Raw genomic sequence first — 19,717 nt, 5'->3', positions numbered from 1 at the left:
TGCATACAGGCCAAAGTTACTTAGTGTTGAAAGGGTTTAGTTGACGTGGCTGTTCTAAACACTCAATTTCTATCTCTACTGTAACTACAATACCTCAGTATTGATATCCCAGTCATCTAGGAGGAGGGGAGGAGGCACCAGTTTCTGTGGAGAAACAGATATTTCTGAGTCAACAAACTCAGCATTGCTTCATTTTATTAAACAGAGAAGCAACAGGAAACAACACACACAGACCTTTTGTGATGAGACAGTGCTGTCAATGAAGGCGTGTTGGTGGTGACACAGGATCCTCGTGACATTCAAACCATCCAAGAAGAGTTCAACTGTGACGTGCCGTCTCGGGTTGGCTGGCAGCTCCTACCACACAAGAACAAACACTGGGGTCAGATCCTACTTTACTGGTCGAGTAACTGACAATTGAAACCACTATTTAGTGATTTAGTGCAAAGTGCTGTCATACAGGAAACATTTCAAGATGTTACTGGATAATGAGTAAAACATCAATGTTTATATATACATACACACACACACACACACACACACACAAACACACACACCATAACAAGGTACTGAGTGTAATTTTACCACGACTTGCATGTCCACACTGCGGTTCAGTAACATCTCCCTCAGCAAGGCAACTGCATCCTGCTGCCACTTACCACCAACCTGAAGAGACAGAGATGTCAGGAAAAAAAAACTAAAAAATCAACTTGTGATGTTTTACTATGAATCAATCTCATTTTAAAAAAATTCTCTAGCTCTGTGGGTTAATACCAGACACACCCGACACTTAAAGGCTTCAGAAAGAAACATTTAAGACCTTGAAAGTCTTTGTGGTGGATGTTTTGCATGTTTAGGCCAAATAACTGATATTTGATAACTGTAAGTTCCCAAAAAATGCGACCATATTTTAGCTTTTTGCAGAATTTCCTAAATTTGAAGACGCAGTAATTTTTATAACACTTGTAAAACAATATCTTTGGAATAATTCCCAACACTGATTTCTCTTCACTGTGTACTTTCAAAAGAGCGCTCAAAGCATGACGAGTCATCACAGATACAGATTCATCTACTGCTTCGCAACTTTGCTCAAACTCCCTCAAAAGCATTCTCAATATGTCCCATTCATCGCTGCAAAAAATTCTGGTTGCTGAGAGTTTGTCATCTCTTACAACTTCACCAACTGCTGCAGTCTGTCAGTTCCAGCAGATGTCCACCGTCTCAGGCCAGTGACAGCAAATGATGAAGCATTTAATGTACTCTGTTTGTCTGAGCAACATTTCCTCCTCATGTACAGTCTGGCTCAAACTTAATGAGGCAGTTGTCTAGAGAAACCATAACTGCCTCTTTGTTGGCACTATTTATTCATTTATTTTTTCTTGTGAACAATCACTACTTCACAGGCCTGAACTTACTTACTAATCGTTTTTTTTAAACCAGTCAGTATGTGGGCTTTCCACTCCCAGCCACCACATGATTGTGCACACCTGTGTTCAGCAGAGAGAAAAAGTACCTTTATGTGCTGCCAAACCTGTATATCTGTCTGAAGTCCATAAAATTAGTTTGTAGAGCATTCAACACAATCAATTTGTCAAATTTTCTTTTTGACATTTAGATTTGATAATTATTTTGTCCCATTATAAGTCTCTCGACACCATAACTTAAGATATACAAAAGCATATGGCGATATAAACTTTACAATTCTTAAAACAACTTTAGAGAACGCTTGTAGAGATGTGTGTTTCCTAATTATGAAGTGGCTAAGTGGAGCAAACTTTAGGTCTTCCAGTTGATTTTTGTAAAACACTGGTATGAACTGGGAACAGAGGAACCCTGGGAAATAAAATTTACAAAAAAAAAAACATTTGAAAATGACAGTACATGAATTATGAAGTCCTTGCCAGCGCTCAGTTTGATGATTATGCAAAACTAACAGAATATTCCTTTGAGATGTTTCCTGTTACTGAATTAAAATACAATACAATCCTGAAAACCAAAACAAAAATCAGAACTGCAAAAGGTATTGTTTTTAAAGGTGATGTGGGATAAATACCTCTGACTGGGCTGAAACAGGGAATGTCATTATCACATAGTCCGTGTGTAACACGTATCAGATCACCCAGACAAGCCTAAATGTTATTTTCCACACGTGGCAAATGAAGGTCCACAAGAGCCATGTTTTATGCAAACACAGAATGCAGTATTTCTGAACATAGGCTTAACACTGTCTCTAACACAGACTTATCTATGCACAGTAGTAAGTGGACATTTTAATTTAAGATTACTTGTTTTTCTCTAAGAACTAATGGATACACAAACACACAAATTCTTACAGGGTTGATGCCATGCAGCTGACACGGCACACACAGCTGAGGAACATCGTCACACAGCAGCATGGGGTACACATGGACCACCGGGATGTTCTCCACCAGGCCATAGTCCACATACTGCACCTGTAAACACACCAACATAAACATTACCGAAGAAAGTATTACTTTTTATAGATAGATAGATAGATAGATAGATAGATAGATAGATAGATAGATAGATAGATAGATAGATAGTCCTCTGTGATCATGTGATCACTTATACAGTTCAGAGACGTGTTTGTGGTGAACCAATAATTTTGCTGGCCTGATTAACAATGTGGGAGAGTTTTGTTTTGTGTTCAGTGCTACATGCTACATGTCTTGGCAGTTATTCTAACACTATTTAGTAGTTGTGCCATATTCAGAGGCACTACATGAGGTTTTATGACTCAAAAAAGTTTGTACTACTTTAACATCATTTTTAAATAACCGTAAAATCTATTTGACAATCTTGGCTCAGCTAAAAAGGCCTTTGTCGTGTAATACAAATATTGTTACTGGTTGCTGAATCTACTATACATGGTTCAGAAGAATAACAAGAAAAAGGGTTTTTGCATGTGGTTTCCTCACCTTGACATGGCCTCCCAGCACCTCCAGCAGCTGCCCTCGGTACCACAACATGTCAGGTCCAATGACAGCACAGCCTAGGACTGACTTCCAGGTGTAGGGCTTCTGTCTGGGCAGCGTCTTCATGCTCTGCTGAATCCTCTCCCTCAGCTGCTTCAGCTGAGACTCTGAAAGACACACACACAAACATACATTCACTGTCCACTTTAGGCAGATACATTTGTTCAACCAAATGCAACAGCACAAATGCAAACACATTAGAAGTCAGTGGTCATCATCTGACAATAATCAGTGCACAAGGCTGCAGCAGAGGTTGTAGTTTCTAAAGCAATTAACGTTGTGGCCAGTGGGTAGCTGGATCAAGCTGAAGTTGTACTGAGTAGTTCAACACAGCACTGTAAGATGTTTGAATTACAGCATGGTATGACAACTAAACAGGACAACTGAAAAGCAAGCCTGCCTGTATCGGCAAGCGGTTAGGAACCAAGCAACAAAAAGAATTCCAGACTCTCAACGGCCTTTTTCTTTCTATAAGAACCTCTACCATCAAGGAAAAGACTTTAAGCGCAAACCAAACTCTGCATGTTTTAATACATAGGTAATGTTTTTATAATGTTTCTTTAATTCTTATATTCAAAGTAACAGACTGCGGCACTGTAACCAAGAAGTTTCCCCTCAAGGACAATACAGTTTACTCTACTTTACTATTCTTCTCTGCACTAGAACAGAGTCAAGACAATTAAAAAAAAGATGCTGTGAGTTGCAATTTGATTGTTTGAGCCCTTTCAATTAAACAGTCAAAGTCACATGCATTTGTCAAGCACATTCAAATGCAACAGGACTTGTACCAACATGCTGGACAGTTAAGGCACAATAAAGTTAGGCTCTACATGAATCTAAGGCCAATAAAAGAAGGAGGGTCTTAAGCATTGATTTAAAAGTTTATAAAGTCTGAGTAGTTTGATTGGAGTAGAGATTTGGAGCAGCTACTGCGAAGGCGTGAATGGCTTCCATTTTTGAGCATGGGGTTCAGAACATCCAGGTGCATTTGAACAGTTTCAACTACAGTTTTTTCTTTAGCACTGTCTCTGCCCTTTATTCCCTATTATTATAATTCCAGTCCTAATGAATATAGAAAAAGCTACGATCATTTATTAAAAAAGAAATTCTAAGGAATAGCATAAACCTCAACCTGTGACTGCTGGTTTTGTTCTATACATAGTAGTCCCTTAACAGCTACTCACATTTTATATCAGTTTTCAACAGCTGCTGTCACAAGTATAATTTGCATGCAGTATGGCTGGATTATTGTGTTCTAAGCCAAAATTCTCATTTTATAATAAAAGATGAGGTATGTAGTTTATTTCAGAAAAAGTGTGCGCTTGGGTGGACCTGCATTTTGTGTTCTGACATAAATGACACCATCTTCTTCGACAGCAGAAACGCTTAGCTGGATGTGACCGAGACATGGCAGCTCTGGTGGTTGGTACAATGAAGTCTTGATCTGTAACAAACACATACAACACAACCAGATATATCAATAACATTAGCTTGGGCAGTTTATATTTTGTAAATCGCATTTATTCACATATATTTCTACACATTTAACATAATGTTTTAGCTATATTGTAGCTTAGCTTTTTCTTTATGAATGCACAAATTTGCTTGAATGTCTTGTTGTTGTAAGAGTTTTTGTATTCATAAAGAATCCAGGTGCAGAAAGATGGTTTTGTGAGATCACCTTCTCAGCAGACATAATGGTGCGAGGGGCTGGTTTTGGAGTGGGATCAGTTGAGACGAGGGAGGATGGAGAGGACGAAGAAAGAAGAGAAGCAGATGGAGTGTTTTTTTTCTCGTCATCAGTTTGTAATTTGCTCACTGGAGACTGTGCATCAGTTTCTATGGGTTGCTGAACAACAGCATCTCTGCAATATGACAGAAACACACAATTAGAAAAGAAACAGGTGCTCACTAACATCAGACACACGTTTGCTTAAAATCAGAAATGGAATATCAGAAACTAAATGTCAAAATTATAGCAATAGTTATCAGACAGAGAGGTTGTCTGAAGAAAAATGAAAGAAAGTTGCTTTTAAACCATCACAAATTACAATAATCCCACACACTAGCACAGGCATTTCTATGTGTGACACACACACACACACACACCTTGGTTTTCTTTCCCTGAGGGCAAGGCCCTCACTGACCAGAAAGTCTGCAATGCTGATAAACTTTCCCATTCTGTTGGAGCAGAACAGAGTGACAGGTAGTGGACGCTCATCTGTCAACTCCTAGACAATGAGAGAGGAGAAAAGAGAGACAAACACATAAAACAAGCAACACAAATAAGAGGTGCAAAGTGGGAAGTAAAAAAGTAAAATTGGTAAATTACTTAACAACAAAAAACAGATCAAAAAGAAATGGGGCCATAAAAAGAGGAAAGGAGAGGATGACCTTGATGGTCACAACAGCTGATGCTCCGTTCAGATAGTAGGAAATGATGTCACAGGCTGTATCCGTCCAGCTAGATCGGCCTCCTGCTGGCCTGAAAGAGAAAGAAGCATGAGCATTCAATTAGAAACCATAAAAGAGTGAGAAAGAAGTGGAAACCAGTAGAGTACGCATTTCATCCAAAACAAAATACAAAAATGTACTAAAATAGTATGAAGACTGTATAAAGTTATAACAGAATAACACAATGGGGTACACATTCCATATATACCTACCCAACCACTGATAGACCAGCTAAAAAATTAAACTCCAGAGAAAAAAAAATCATATTTTTAGATCATTTAAGATTCTTGTGACATTGTAAGAACAAAGCACCGAGCTATACTTTGAGAGGCTGTGTGTGTGTGTTGTGTCTATGGATGGAAACATCAAGTTGGTCATGGCACATGAATAAATACAGTGTTCGCAATTGTGTTTAAGGAACCTGATGTCGTTCAGAGTGCACTCCACTGCCAGGGAGCCCACAAAGGAGGACGGCAGCGGGCGCAGGTTGCTGACGTGGAGCTTCACCACGTTGCCATGGTCACATCGTCTCACCTGGTACCAGCCAGCAGAGACACACAGTTACTATTATCAATTCAGGCAAACTTTAAGCCATGTTACTGTTCAGAGGAAAATTCCAGTATGTCTCCACTAGGTGTATTTCCCATAACTGTGGCTATTGTGCAAATCAGAGTAAGCTGCACAAGCCTAGTCAAGCTTTTCAAACACGATTTTTACATTCAGCATTTCACATGCTTGTCTTTGAGTCTAACTGGAAGAGAACAAAGAAAGCAGCTGTTCAGAACCACCATTATAACTAAACAAAAAGAGATCTGCAGTTGTGCCAACCTAACCACCCAACATGTGCATCTGCACGGGTTGCTTTGTTTACATGTGAGCCATCTTACACTGCAGCCGTTAAAGGCAGAGTGTGTGATTCTGAAAGACTGTTATTTCACTAGTTAGGATATTTAGGTAGTTAACAGATGCCAGAATCCCTCCATTCAAACTCCATTCTTCCTCCCTCGTCCCTTGACCTATGCATGCACACAAATATGCACAAAATTGTGCTGTGTGGATCAGTCCAAGGCACTTTGTTTATCTCCCATTTGCAAAGACAGAGGGCCTTGCAACAAAGCAAGTTTGACGTAGCCTGGCTTTCTTTGTGTAAGCCAGCTCGACAAAAACTAAAACCCAAAATAGAAAGAACAGGTATCACAAAGATGGTTTTCAGCTTTCTTTGTTACCTCAGGCTTTCTGCTTCAAACTTTGAGCACATTTACATAAAAGGGGGCGTTTAATGCCTCTCGTGACTCCACTTCTGCACAAAATGAAACAATCCTGTCATCTACTTCCGTTAACAGGCTAGTAATAGTGGAGAGCTACGAAGAATATGAAAAATATGACGGTAAAATGCGCTGCAACTGCAAATGCTGCAACACAGGAACGCTGGTAGAAACCCTTTAAACGGGTGATAATATATTTATTTCACTGATTAATGATGCCACGTATTTCTAAAACTAAAATTACCCATAAACTTTATTTATCCAAACATACTGTGTTGTATGCTGTTGTTTTTTTTTTGCAGCAGCAGCAGTTTTTTTTATACCTCTGCAATGTTGCTAGATTTCACGTCAGACAAGATCTGTCCTCTCTCCCAAACTCCGTTAATTTGAGCAGCACAGTACACGTCTGCCTTCCACACCACATCCTGAGGTTCCAGTGGCGCACACTCCTGCTTCAACAATTCACATATCCTGTAAAACACAACAAAATCATAGTATGCCTGCAATCATATGCCTGCAACATCATATGGCTATCAGGACCTTTTGGCCTTAAAACCCTGCAATGGGCGGACATTTAAAAAAAAAAAAAAAGATTGTGAAGCCATAAATGTTAGCAGTTCAAATAACCTCTGGCAATAGTTAAAACACAGCCACTGATTGTAGTGCAATACATCATACAAACATGACTGTGTTTGCACATTTTTCAGACAATGCTTGCTTGCACAGTTCCAACATTCGAGGATGTTTCAGAAAGGAAAACACAAACCGTTAGCTCTCCAGAGTAATTTGTGGAACAATGGTCGACCATTGTTGATCTGAGAAAAATCCAAGTTCCACAGTCTAAAGCAGCGGAATTCACTTGTTTTAATATAGCAACACTGTCATTTGCACATTCAATTTCAGAAGCAGTAAAAAATTACCATTTTTAATGGACTGCTTGAAGAAATTTGTATTCAAAATTGCTGATTAATAGACGAGCAGATTAACAGGAAATTAATTTTTCAACGTGGTTCAGCATCACTAGTGGGAAGAATCTGACATACAAACTAGTAAACACTGGGCTTTCTTCAGAGCAGTACAGGCAAAACTTTCCTTAAATCAGAAGAATAACTTATCAGTGCCAATATCTAGTTCATTTCAAGGAGTTACAAATTGTGTTTTCTCTTTTTATCTGCTGACCTTTTGAGCTTAGAGTCGTTCTGGGTCAACTGGATGTAGAAGCTGCTTGGAGAGTTGACGTGGCTGACGTTGACTTTCAGGTCTTTGAGCTGAGCAGGAAACTTCAACTGAAGCTGAAAGGGCTCCTTATTCTTCTCTCCAGGGATTATTTGTTCCGGAGCAGAAGCCTCCTCCGTGGTCGAACTAAACTGAAGTGGAGTGTCCCATATGGCACTGTCATCACCAGACTGCCTGGCATTCTTTGACTTCAAACTACAGGAGAAGAGCGGGAATTGGACGAGAAAGTGGGGGCAGTGGGAGAAGAAACAGGTGAAATAGAGATATTGTATGACAAAAAGAAATTACACTCACATATGTTTGAGAAGTCAGTCATCAGTGAATGTGCGCTTTTAGTGCATTCATGCATGACACTAAAACTCTCAACATGGGTTTCTATTCATTCAGATTAGGTACTGCATGAAAATGTTACGAACAGCAACCAAGTCTTAAAATGATAAAGAAATACACAATACATACATAAAACAATAATGGTAAAGGTATACAACATTGGAAGAAAATATTTCTTCAATAGTAGCTAAAGAGCAATTCTAAACTCTTACATTAGATAAGTTTCTTGCATTCTTTTTAAGTCATCAACTCTTTGAGATACCAGTTGTGGATGAACCTCCAGAGAAGTCTTACCCCTCTCTGAAGCAGACCAGCTCCTCTTTGACCAGCAGCTCAGCTATGTTGCTCAGGGGTCCGTTCAGGTCACCCTCAAACAGTTTGACTGGCAGAGGTGTAGACTTTGGGACAGATTCTGAAGTAGTGCAGGGGAGAAAATGAAAGCTGTGATAGAAGTCATAGACAAGAGGCCTGCATGGAACTGTGAATTGCTGACAACTACCACCCATTTTGGAAATGTGTGTTGCACTCGTGCCTATTCCCACAAATACTCTGGCCATTCATGCCCACAAACCAGAGTTCAATCTATTTTGTGTTTTGTCTCATCCTGCAAGGAAAACATGATGTTACTGTATAGAAATAATAAATAGTTACATACCTGCCATTAATAACGTGGCAAAGTCACATTCTACAGCACAATTACATCCATAATTATGTTTATATGTTGATTTATATACGTTTTATTAAGGTAAATTATTTACGGCAATTAATCGATGAACAATAAATTACTAACATTCCTTGTTGGATCCCAATCCCAATGCAACAAAGATCACAATGACAGAGTTTGTTGACAAGTGAGTGCAACACTAAAGAGAAGAGCTTCTCACACACCCATTCACACTGTACCTGTAGCCATTATGGTGACCAGTTTTTGGTGAGCTAGGCTAATGAATCTGCTGGTGCAGGCTTCACTCCAGCTCTCTCCTTCCACTGGGATCACATGTGACAAACAGCAGTGGATTGCCTGGAAGAGACACATCCTGTTGACTTAACCCAGCACTGTTTTAAAAGTGTGGAGTATAAAAATATAAGTAAATAAACTGTGCATATAATTTGCTTGTGAAAAATCTCAACATTTTAGTGCACTGTAAACAGGCATTTGTCTTTTGGTCCAGTATGTCAAATGTGTAAGCTGAGAAAATGTACTGAAAGAGTGTGTGCACATGTGGAAATATGACCTTCAAATCTATTGAAGAATTAGGGCAACAACTCATCTTGATCCATTTTAATAAACACTAGATTGGCATTAGAAATGAACAGCCTGACTGCAGCGCACAGCATCTTTGTTTTTTTCCTTTAATAGAATCATAAGATTCTCCTTGATGCTTTTTGACCATAGTATTATAGAGACTAACTCATAGCTGGTGTAGAATTTGTTGTTTTCTCACAAATCATGTTCTCACCATGGCTGGAAGGGCAAAGAACTCATCTTTGATCTTCCTCAAGTCGTTGACTGACAGGATGTTTTTATTGCCGAAGTCAACGTACTGCACTTCCACTTTTCTTCCCCCTGGATGACCTATACACACACACGCACACACACACAAAAAATAATTTAAGAATGGTACAAACAGCCAACTGCAAACTTTTCAGGCAAAGTTCTGTTCAACTCTATGAAACTTGAATCAAGCCTTTCTTTGAATCAAATTTCAGGTTCACCCTTTTACTTCGTATTCTGGTAGGATGCAAACTTTAATTTAAAATAGGTATTATTATACACAGATTTGCTGAGATATAAATAAATGACAGGTTTCTAAAGTGAGCTAGAGTCTGAACTGAACATCAACACAGACACACTCCCACATAAATTGTCAGTGTGTAGCTGGCTAGCTTACAGCTACTGTATTATGAGTAAAAGGGCTGTCTGGGGTAAGTACAGTCAAACAATGTAACACACAAGTTTGTGCAAATGACTCAAAGTAACAGACTTTTTGTATCTCTATCATGCTTTCCAGAAATATTACTGAGAGAGTGTGAGAGATAGACATCACTTGTGATTTCTGGCATACATGCGAGGTACACTGCAAGCGTAGCAAAGACATCAAGCAGCCAGTTTGCATATGTGACAAAACAAAGTCCAGTCTAGTGGGCCAGACACTGATAAAACTGGATGTCGCTAGAACTACTACTGCACTGACTCATTAAAATGCAATAATAAGCAATGCTCACGGTTGAATTTGCATACATTGAAACTGCTGCATATTGATACACACACCCTCACCTATGACCTGAGCTCTGTACCACGACTTGTCCTCAAAGCGGGCAACACAAGCCTGTCCTATCACAGGGCAGTAGACGTTGAGCTCAAGTTGTCCGACCACTGTTGTTTCATTGTAGCATTCCTGAAGCTTCGCTGAGAGCAACAAGGGCTCCATGTTATCAACCTGGTGGGAGTGTGGAGATGTGGATGCAAATTGACAGGATGGAGAGATGAAATTAAGACAAATTATAGTTATAAGTTATACCTCCTTTTGTTAAACCTTTCTTCCAGAATCTAAGAAACTATTAATCTCTATAAATTGCATTTTTAAGCACACTAAGTTTTTTTTTTCTTTTCTTGACTTAAATTGTATCCCTTGCATCTGACACTTGCTTAAACATATTACACTTTATGTATATTCAAGTTACTACCAGCTGGATGTAGAAATCAGCAGGGTTGTTTATGTGGGAAACCACAGCATTGAGCTCTGTGTTGATCTTGGGATAGACAGGAGGGTAGTACAACAGAGGCCTCCTGCCCAGAGTCACAGGAGAATAAAACCTGTTTCGAAAACCACAGGTTAGGGTGCTTCAGTAAAAGTGGCTGCCATTCAGAAAAATACAAATTCTATTTAATATAAGTCTTGATAAAGACTAATATGTTTAATATGCTGCTAACTTGCACATGCATGTGTACCTGGCCACCTCAACGAAAACAAGGTACTCTCTAACAGAGATGGGCACATCACTGGACTGGTCCATAGCAGCTTTCCTCAGGTCCACCAACAAAGAGTCTCTGTCCTGACCCAAAGGTCGCATCTCCACAGCTGTAGAACCAACCACACTGCGGAATTCAGCCTGTGCTTCTTTACTCCAGCCCCTTGTCTGCATACACACAGAAAAAAATATCCTTGCTGCTGTTTGCAAAAAAAACCCATTAACAACAAAAAAAACCCATCAAATTTCAAAAAATGTATTATAATCAAGGAAACAAGAAAAAAAAAGAATTTCAACAAACAAAGAAAATGTTAATGATGAAAAAACAAACCAGTACTATCTCTGATTATTTGAACATACAACATCTGATTGGATTGTTTCATTCATTATGGACGGATGGACTGACTGAGCCAGGAAGAATGAGAGAGAGAAAGAGGGAGGGAGGGCATTCTTCCTCATTTTTCCTAACTGAGCCAGGAAAAATTAGGTCAGTCACCACATTTTAACCAAACTGAATACCTATAAGAGAGTTTGAACCAACATGTAAGACAGTGCTTTTCATCACAATCAACACTAACTTGAGGGAATATCTTTAGAAGGAATGTTGTTCCCTAGAGTCCAGAGTCTTGGAGAATTAGATGTTTTGAAGCTGTTTTGGCATCATTTGGTCGCACAACAACTTAAGAAGGTGTTTTACATATATTTTTTTCTTTTATCTGGCACTCATCTGTATCTGTGAGTGTCGAAAGTATGAGAACCTGTGCTTCCACCTCTTGTTTGATCCCCCTTGTGCAGTCATAACTAAAAACAGCAGTCGGTAACTGTCCAGTCTTACACATCAGCATGAAGCTGTTCTATATGGAGGAATCATGGCCCTTTCCTCCGTACAGAGGAGCTTCAACTCTGGGTTGTTGGCGGGTTACTTAACATGAACAGCTCGTTTGAGGTCTTTCCACAACATTTCTATTGGATTAGGGTCTGATGTTTCACTTGTCCATTACAAATTCTTATCTTCCACCCTTTTTAACCCTTTTTTGGAGAACAACTTGTGTGCTTAGAGTTGGTGTCTTGCTGCATCACTTTCTCTTCAGATTCAGAATTTGCTGACTTCCGTAGATGAGAAAATTTATGTCAAGGACACTCCAGTCGACCACTGCATACTCGCTGATGTGTAAAGTGTAACACTGGCAATACACAGCATACAAATTGTGTTTTTGCTTGTGTTTTCTGAAACTGTGCTGCGTTTGCAAGCTAAGGGCAGACATGTGATAGCTTTTGGCTTTAACTATCATCAGAGAGGGAAACATGCCGCCAGAAACGGATGTTTTTATAATCTGATCTTTAATGAACCTCAGTGGTCTTACCAGGTCATACGGGACCAGGTCTTTCAGCGAACATCTGACTGCCTGAGGAGCAAAGGAACCCAGCTCCAATTTCACCATCTCATCCACTTTCCTCAGGTGGTTGTTCACAGCCTTTAGTGAGGTCACAGTGGCCCCCTCCTCCCTGGAAAAAAGTGTCAGACAATAGTAGAGAATGCACTACAGTAACAGAAAAATGCTTTACAGTTATTCAAAACCACTTATGTTTTGCTATTGCAAAAACTATATACTGATTTGCAACTTCTCCAGTGAATTAAGCATCAGCCACAAATTCAATCAAAATACATTATTGGAATAATTTCTTTAAACTTACCGCACACTAAAAAGCTGAGGTATTTTGTGACATATTTCTACAATATTATATCGTGTTTGGCATCTTTCAGTTATTAGGATGGAAAAGTGAAACAATCCTGTTCTGGTGCTGACTGATAAAGTCCAAAAATGCACTAATTGTGTTTGTGTGTTGTGCAAGAATAAATAGATATATGGCCTCTTATATACAGTGCTAAACAAATTCATCAGACCACCACCCAATATAAGGTTGATGCTACATCTGCTCCAAATTAACACCATTGGTAATAACCAGAATCATTTCTTATGTTTCTGTAATGGTTAATACACCAGTATGTAGAAGCTCTTTAACTGAAATGATATTTTAAATGCTAAAACATAATCGTTGTTAGTCATGCATTTTCAAATTCAGTTTTACAAAAAGACAGAAAAAATAGTAAAGCACATAATTGTTTCTTGATTAAGATGTCAAATTATAGTTATTTACTTGCATTCCTGAACAGAAAATTTTATTTAGTGATTGAATGTTATGCTTGAATAATTTCTGACTTCAAAATGGTAAAACTTGAGAGCTCACTGAAAATGAAAGTCCGCATTAAAGCACTTCATGATGCTGGATGGTCTTTTTTAAGTACCAGAGACAGAAAGAAGAGCACTGTTGATCTTCAGGCAGAGATGAATGCTTCTAGATCAGAGTCTAAGAAAGTCTCCAGAACGTCCATAAGCAGATGACTGATTGAACAAGGTTTAAAAGGAAGAATAGCTGCTAAGAAGCCACGATTGAGACCTGCAAACACCAGAAACTCCTCAGATTTGCCAGGGAGCACAAACACTGGACTGTTGATGACTGAAAGAAGATACTCTGGACGGACCAGTCCAAGTTTAAAGTCTTCAGTCAGCATTGTTGTGTTTATGTCCGCAGAAGTGCTGGAGGACGTGTTGATGCCAGATGCATTGCACCCACAGTGGAACACGGTGGAGATTCTGTTGTGGTATGGGGCTCCATTTGTGGAAACAGCATGAGAAAATTATTGAAAAATCGATGGTGTCATGGACAAGAATGTCTCAGTGCATCATGGAAACCCTTCTAGACTGAATCTGATTGGCTGTGGGTTTATGTACCGACAAGAGTCTTTGACCAGGAAAAAGGAATCCAGAGTACTGGAACTGATGGGCTGGCCAAGTCAAAGTCTGGATTTGAATCCTACTGAAAAAATTTGGGATGTAGCACATGTAAAGACTGATCACACATAAGTTTCACCTTAAGCAAGTCTGTGGGAACAGCTAGAAACTATTTGGAACTCAATAACTAAAGAAACTGTTGAAAGGTACATAAAAACATTGGCAGCAAGAATGCAGCTGTTATCAAGGCCAAAGGAGGCCATACAAGATGCTATGTTTTTTGGTTATTATGTGTGAAAAAGGACTGTTTAGTATTTGCCAAATAAATAATAACATTTTCAGTTTTACACAAGTTTTTGAAAGATTTCTAAATTTTTTTTCTTATATATTTCTTATATATTCATGACAGGCAGTCGAATAAATTTGTTAAGCACTAAACATTCATGTCGTCCAGACTTGATGTTTTGCATCTTAAATATAGAGCCTCCCTGAAATGCATCCATCCATCCATTCTCTTCCGCTTATCCAGGGACGGGTCGTGGGGGCAGTCAGCGGAGCAGGTCATTCCAGACTTCCCTGCCCCCCGGCGACGCTTCCCAGCTCTTCCTGGGAGATCCTGAGGTGTTCCCAGGCCAGCTGAGAGATATAATCCCTCCAACGGATTCTGGGTCTGCCCCGGGGTCTCCTCCCAGGTGGACGTGTTCGGAAGACCTCCAGAGGAAGTCTCTCCGGAGGCATCCAAATCACATGTCCATACCACCTCAACTGGCTCCCCCCTGAAATGCTAGGCACCATTTGTAAGCTAAGTGTTTGTGTCTTTACCTTGGTATGTCGATGCTGAGGGTGAACCCAGAGTCAACAAGAAAAACTCGGATCCCCTCAAGCTGGGTTACTGGGCAGGCTCTGACAGCCTCCGCACTGCCATTCTGCAGGACTTCAACCACACTGGCCCGGCACCAGAGATCCTTCCACTTCACAAAGATCATGGAGCCTGTAGAAGTGCAAAGGAACATACATGTTAATCACACCTGCCAAGTATGCTTCATTCCACTCTGATATAATGGAAGTGGACACAAAGGAGTGGAACTCAGTAATGTGTTACTATGGACAAAAACAAATATTAGATGTATTTTGTAGTGAGTCATGCAAGTTTTCTATTTACATGATGAAGCCACCAGAAATTACATCAATCAATACAGAATTCTTTCATGAATAATCCAAATCAACTTTTTGTATGATCCACTACACTTTTGAACATAACCAACAACATACTATTAATTACTTAAATTTGACGATGGAAATGCAAATAACTTTTTATTCATCCATTTTGAGACCAGAAGGACCCACTCACCATTTCCCACCATGTCACCTGAAGTGAAGTGACAACCATCTCTGCAACAGATGTGGTTAATCTTCTTAGGAAGGTTCTCATTTTCTTTCTTCTCAGCCACATAGCGGACATAGAAGTGACTTGGATTCACAATGTGGGTTACCACTACCCACTGGGTGACTGCAAGAGAGGAGCAATGGAAGACGTTGGATAAAGTTTTGAGAGTAGACAGTAGTGAAAGGAAAGAGAGGACAGATGGAAAGGATGGAGAATGGAGCAGGTCATGTCTACCAGAGTCAGCCAAGAGCTCTGAGTCACTAAGCTAAACAGTAGCAAGTAAATATCAACAATCTTTATCCAGAATTACACTGGCATTCTAACTTTATCATGCTACATATTATTATGGGGTTCACTCTAGTATGAGCCATTGTTGTGCTGTTTCCATGGAGGTGCAGGACTTTATATTGCAGTTAAAATGAGCTCAGAGGATTTTGTCTTCAAAAAGTCATTATGCAAAAACAAACAAAAAAAAGACCTATCTTATATCACACACACACACACACACACAGACACACACACACAATTGCCTTCCCATACCATTTCTCTTACATCGAGGAAACTGAGTCTTTATTCTCCTGTTGTTTCTCCATTTGTCACTGGCCAGCTGAGGGTCAGCAGGAGGGAGAGCTGCAAATGATATAAAGCATTTAAGGAAAACATCTTGTCGTCTCTTCTTTCTCCAATGGCATCTGATATTATTGACAAAAAAATCAAAGCCAAAAGGGGATATATATATAACAAAACTAACCATGCCCTTTTTCCTCATCTACAATCTCCTCAATGATCACATCTGGGCTTGCAAGGTCTGAAGCTGAGCTGTGGCGAGAAAGGTTGAACCTGCGCCTAGGTCTTGGGCTTGGGCTTGGAGAGGAGCCTCGCGATGGCGGACTGTTAGTTCCTGGGCTTTTCTGGCCCTGTTTTTGTGGACAAGTGAACTTCTTGCCACTGGGTGAAGTATATGGGCTGTTTCTGCCTTCTGCACCTTTACAGGGGGACCTTCTGTTGGAGCTGGCCGGCTGGTAGCCTTTGGGTGAAGGCTCGGACAAGCTAAAAGGTAGCAACAAATGTAGCTCGGTTTAAAACACAGAATGCCAGATGAGTTAGGAGCCACATGAAAGAACAGGTAGAAAATTTAAGTATGTGCACACTTTCTAGAATTGTAATATTTTCGAAAACTAAAATGAATTAGCTTAAATGCTATAGCTAGCAAATGAAAAAATTCCAAATTGAAGGTACTTACAGGACAGTTATGGTTCGTAGTATTTTCGTGGTCATAAAAAGTGTTTTGGCAACATTTTTTTTGTAACAATTTCAGTTTAAAATATTATTAAACCTACAGTAACACACTGGTTCAAAACCAAGAGCATCCTATATTCCAAAGAAACTTGAAGCATTGTGATAATATACGTCATCTTTGCACTTTTTTTTTTAAAGAGTTAATTTGCATTATAAACTAATATCTCAAATATTTCCTTTAACGGCTGCAAGGTCGCTCGGTGGTTAGCACTGTTGCCTTGCAGCAAGAAGGTCGCTGGTTCGCGTCCTGGTGAAGACACCTGGGATCTTTCTGTGTGGACTTGCATTTGCAATTTTTCCCCGTGCAGCGTGGGTTCTCTCTGGGTTCTCCGGCTTCCTCCCACACAGTCCAAAAACATGTTGAGGTTAATTGGTGATTCTAAATTGTCCATAGGTGTGAATGTGAGTGTGCTTGGTTGTCTGTCTCTAAGTGTAGCCCTGTGATAGACTGGTGACCTGTCCAGGGTGTCCCCTGCCTTCACCCTAAGTCAGCAGGGATCGACCCCAGCCCCCCCATGACCCTCGTGAGGATGAAGCGGTGTATAGCTAATGGATGGGGTTTCCTTTAAACCACTTTTACTTACAGGCATAATAATTGAGTTAGTGGTTTTGCAGTTCCAGTTACCACAGTATTGTAAACAGAGTCCAAAAAAACAAAACATATCACAATCAGACACTGGATAATAGGAGCAAACTTGTAAGAAACATGACAAGAACTCACTGCTTCGGATTGCTGACTTCCATCTTCAGACACAATGCCAAAGTCTGGTTCAGACTCTCTGACTGGAAAATACATCTACAACACAAGCATACATGTCCAAATTCAAAATCTGTAGTCGAAGACAAAGACTGTCACTTATTTTGTCTCCCATGCTTTATGCATCTACAGAATAAGGAAATTTACAAGGCAGGGAAAATGAAGATTGGCACTGAATCTATGTACTCTCTGATTTGGAAGTCACATTGATATCAAGTATAATTTCCTACTGCGATACCAGCTGTATAGCTGTATCTGTACCATGTACATACTGATGAACGCAGAAATTACACTTATCAGAACAGGGCTGGCAGTGGACACGTCATGATTTTCTAAGAAATTTAGAGTGTGCGTAAGTACAAAAAAAATCCATATTTATTAAATGTGTGTACAGGAGTCGTACAAACATCAATAAGTCATCAGCGTTGGTAAATCCCACTTGTTCTTAACCTCCATGGTCGTGCACCTTGCTTTCAAAACACCTTCAAATGACCATATACGGCAACAACACGCATCTTTATAAAGCAAGTGAAGATTAATTTTTTCCTCACCTGTTGTCATCATCGTGGCAAAAAGGGCAAAAAAGAGGAACTCTTGTGAAATTGAAATCAAGGTACTCGTCAGCGAGGTTGAAGCTAACCAGAAAATATTGTTTGGTGCAGTGAATGTTGGGGTAAGCAGCGAAAGAAAAAATACTGCATGGGACAAGATACCCGCTGTAGTTAATTCTGTTGGGTCAGAGGAGAGATCACTGGGCAACAACGTTTGATAGTGACAAAGGTGCATTGCAAATTATTTGTACGTTGATCAAATGAAACCCTTTTCTATTAACATGATTAAATTTGTTGAGTGATAGTGCTTTGAATGTGATGTGGGTGCAGTCTATGGCTCCACATATGTTTGGGAATCCAGCAATGGCGTGAAGTCGCCGTTTGATTTGAGCTCGTTGGTGATGGCTGTAAGGGAACTGGATGCAGGCTGGGGCCAAGGGCGTTATGGTATCCAACACTGCCGGCTTGATCCTGCTCACTGATGGCTGGGAAATGTCGCATATCTCCAACCTCACGCTGGTGCCGGTGGTCAACATCCCTGAATGCTTTCTATTTGTATCTTCACTCTTCTACCGCTAGATTATGTGCGTACGCATAGTCAGAGTTGTGTGTATATTCACGCACTTACCTAAGTATGAGTACAAGTTGACAAATCCCATACTCTGCGTAGGAATGTTCATATGCACTCATTGTGCACATATCTGTGCATACACAGTGATGATAAATGAGGCCCCAGGCTTCAGTCTGCTATGAACAACTTGTTTGCAATGTTATATCTGTAGATATCAATTTCTATATCCATCATGCCATAGCTGCACATGCAAAAGGTTTACATAGTCCATTTTATATATTTATTTCTATTTTCACTTTCCCAGTGAAAGATCAATAAAGTTGATCTTATCTTGTCACCTCTGCCCTATTGATGATTACAAAGAGGCATCTTTTCCATCGTCTTTGGTGCCAAGACTGTTGCTGAATGAAATTTTGCATGAAGAACCCAAAAAAACATTCAACTGCTATTGTTTATGCTCTCAATTTCCAGATCTGGTGGAAAATGGCTGCTTCCAGGGACTAACCTGGAAATGTGCATGAATACATTCTAGGTTAAAACACACAAACAAAGATCAGGCGTAAAATGACAAACCTCATTCCAGAGCCCACAGTGGTGCACTTCATATCGAAGGACTGTTTATCCACAGGAGCCTGCAGCGTCTCCAGAACCTATCTCACACACACACACACACACAAGCACACACACAAGCAATATAATTCAGCAATAACTGCACTTTGTATTGCATTGTTTTTTGCCTGACTTCAAGTACCAGTGTATAGGTTTTAGTGACATCTAGCGGTGAGGATGTAGATTGCAACCAACTGAATATTCCTCAGTCACACCTACTTTTCCAAGTGTTCAGAATAAGCCACAGTGGCCTGCTCTCGAGCCAGTGGTTTATTTTCTAGGTACATACAATACAGACCATTAGTAATCAAGGAGACTGACAACCAATTTTGCAGTTAAAATGTAAATCTTTGTGTCAAATTTAGAAAAAGACAAACTCAAACACAAAACTTTGTTGCATTAGAGTTTATTTCTGCTTTGGATATTTCATTTTTTATTATTAGAAGTGGACTTTCCAACATTTATACTGCTGTGTTGAGAGAGTAATATTTTTG

General features: G+C 39.8%; 1 protein-coding gene across 1 annotated transcript in view; it reads right to left on the bottom strand.

Annotated features, from left to right (window-relative positions):
* rnf17 (ring finger protein 17) overlaps nt 1-19,717 on the bottom strand; it is a 29,887-nt gene that overhangs the window by 6,083 nt on the left and 4,087 nt on the right. The window contains exons 8-32 of the mRNA XM_008281591.1: nt 19,188-19,264; nt 17,457-17,531; nt 16,188-16,486; nt 15,977-16,066; nt 15,401-15,559; nt 14,872-15,040; nt 12,619-12,760; nt 11,235-11,422; nt 10,970-11,099; nt 10,560-10,722; nt 9,742-9,857; nt 9,185-9,302; nt 8,576-8,693; nt 7,895-8,146; nt 7,039-7,186; nt 5,872-5,984; nt 5,391-5,481; nt 5,106-5,227; nt 4,678-4,861; nt 4,329-4,440; nt 2,940-3,103; nt 2,334-2,453; nt 586-666; nt 229-357; nt 94-144 (exon numbers count right to left, since the gene is read on the bottom strand). Of these exons, the coding sequence (XP_008279813.1) occupies nt 94-144; nt 229-357; nt 586-666; nt 2,334-2,453; nt 2,940-3,103; nt 4,329-4,440; nt 4,678-4,861; nt 5,106-5,227; nt 5,391-5,481; nt 5,872-5,984; nt 7,039-7,186; nt 7,895-8,146; nt 8,576-8,693; nt 9,185-9,302; nt 9,742-9,857; nt 10,560-10,722; nt 10,970-11,099; nt 11,235-11,422; nt 12,619-12,760; nt 14,872-15,040; nt 15,401-15,559; nt 15,977-16,066; nt 16,188-16,486; nt 17,457-17,531; nt 19,188-19,264 (3,411 nt within the window). The remainder of the gene's footprint in view (nt 1-93; nt 145-228; nt 358-585; nt 667-2,333; nt 2,454-2,939; nt 3,104-4,328; nt 4,441-4,677; nt 4,862-5,105; nt 5,228-5,390; nt 5,482-5,871; nt 5,985-7,038; nt 7,187-7,894; nt 8,147-8,575; nt 8,694-9,184; nt 9,303-9,741; nt 9,858-10,559; nt 10,723-10,969; nt 11,100-11,234; nt 11,423-12,618; nt 12,761-14,871; nt 15,041-15,400; nt 15,560-15,976; nt 16,067-16,187; nt 16,487-17,456; nt 17,532-19,187; nt 19,265-19,717) is intronic.

The sequence above is a fragment of the Stegastes partitus genome, unplaced genomic scaffold (genome assembly GCF_000690725.1).
Source record: "Stegastes partitus isolate 25-593 unplaced genomic scaffold, Stegastes_partitus-1.0.2 Scaffold238, whole genome shotgun sequence".
NCBI lineage: Eukaryota > Metazoa > Chordata > Actinopteri > Pomacentridae > Stegastes > Stegastes partitus.
The sequence above is the reverse complement of the archived record's forward strand: the minus strand, read 5'-3'. Positions and strand labels throughout refer to the sequence as shown.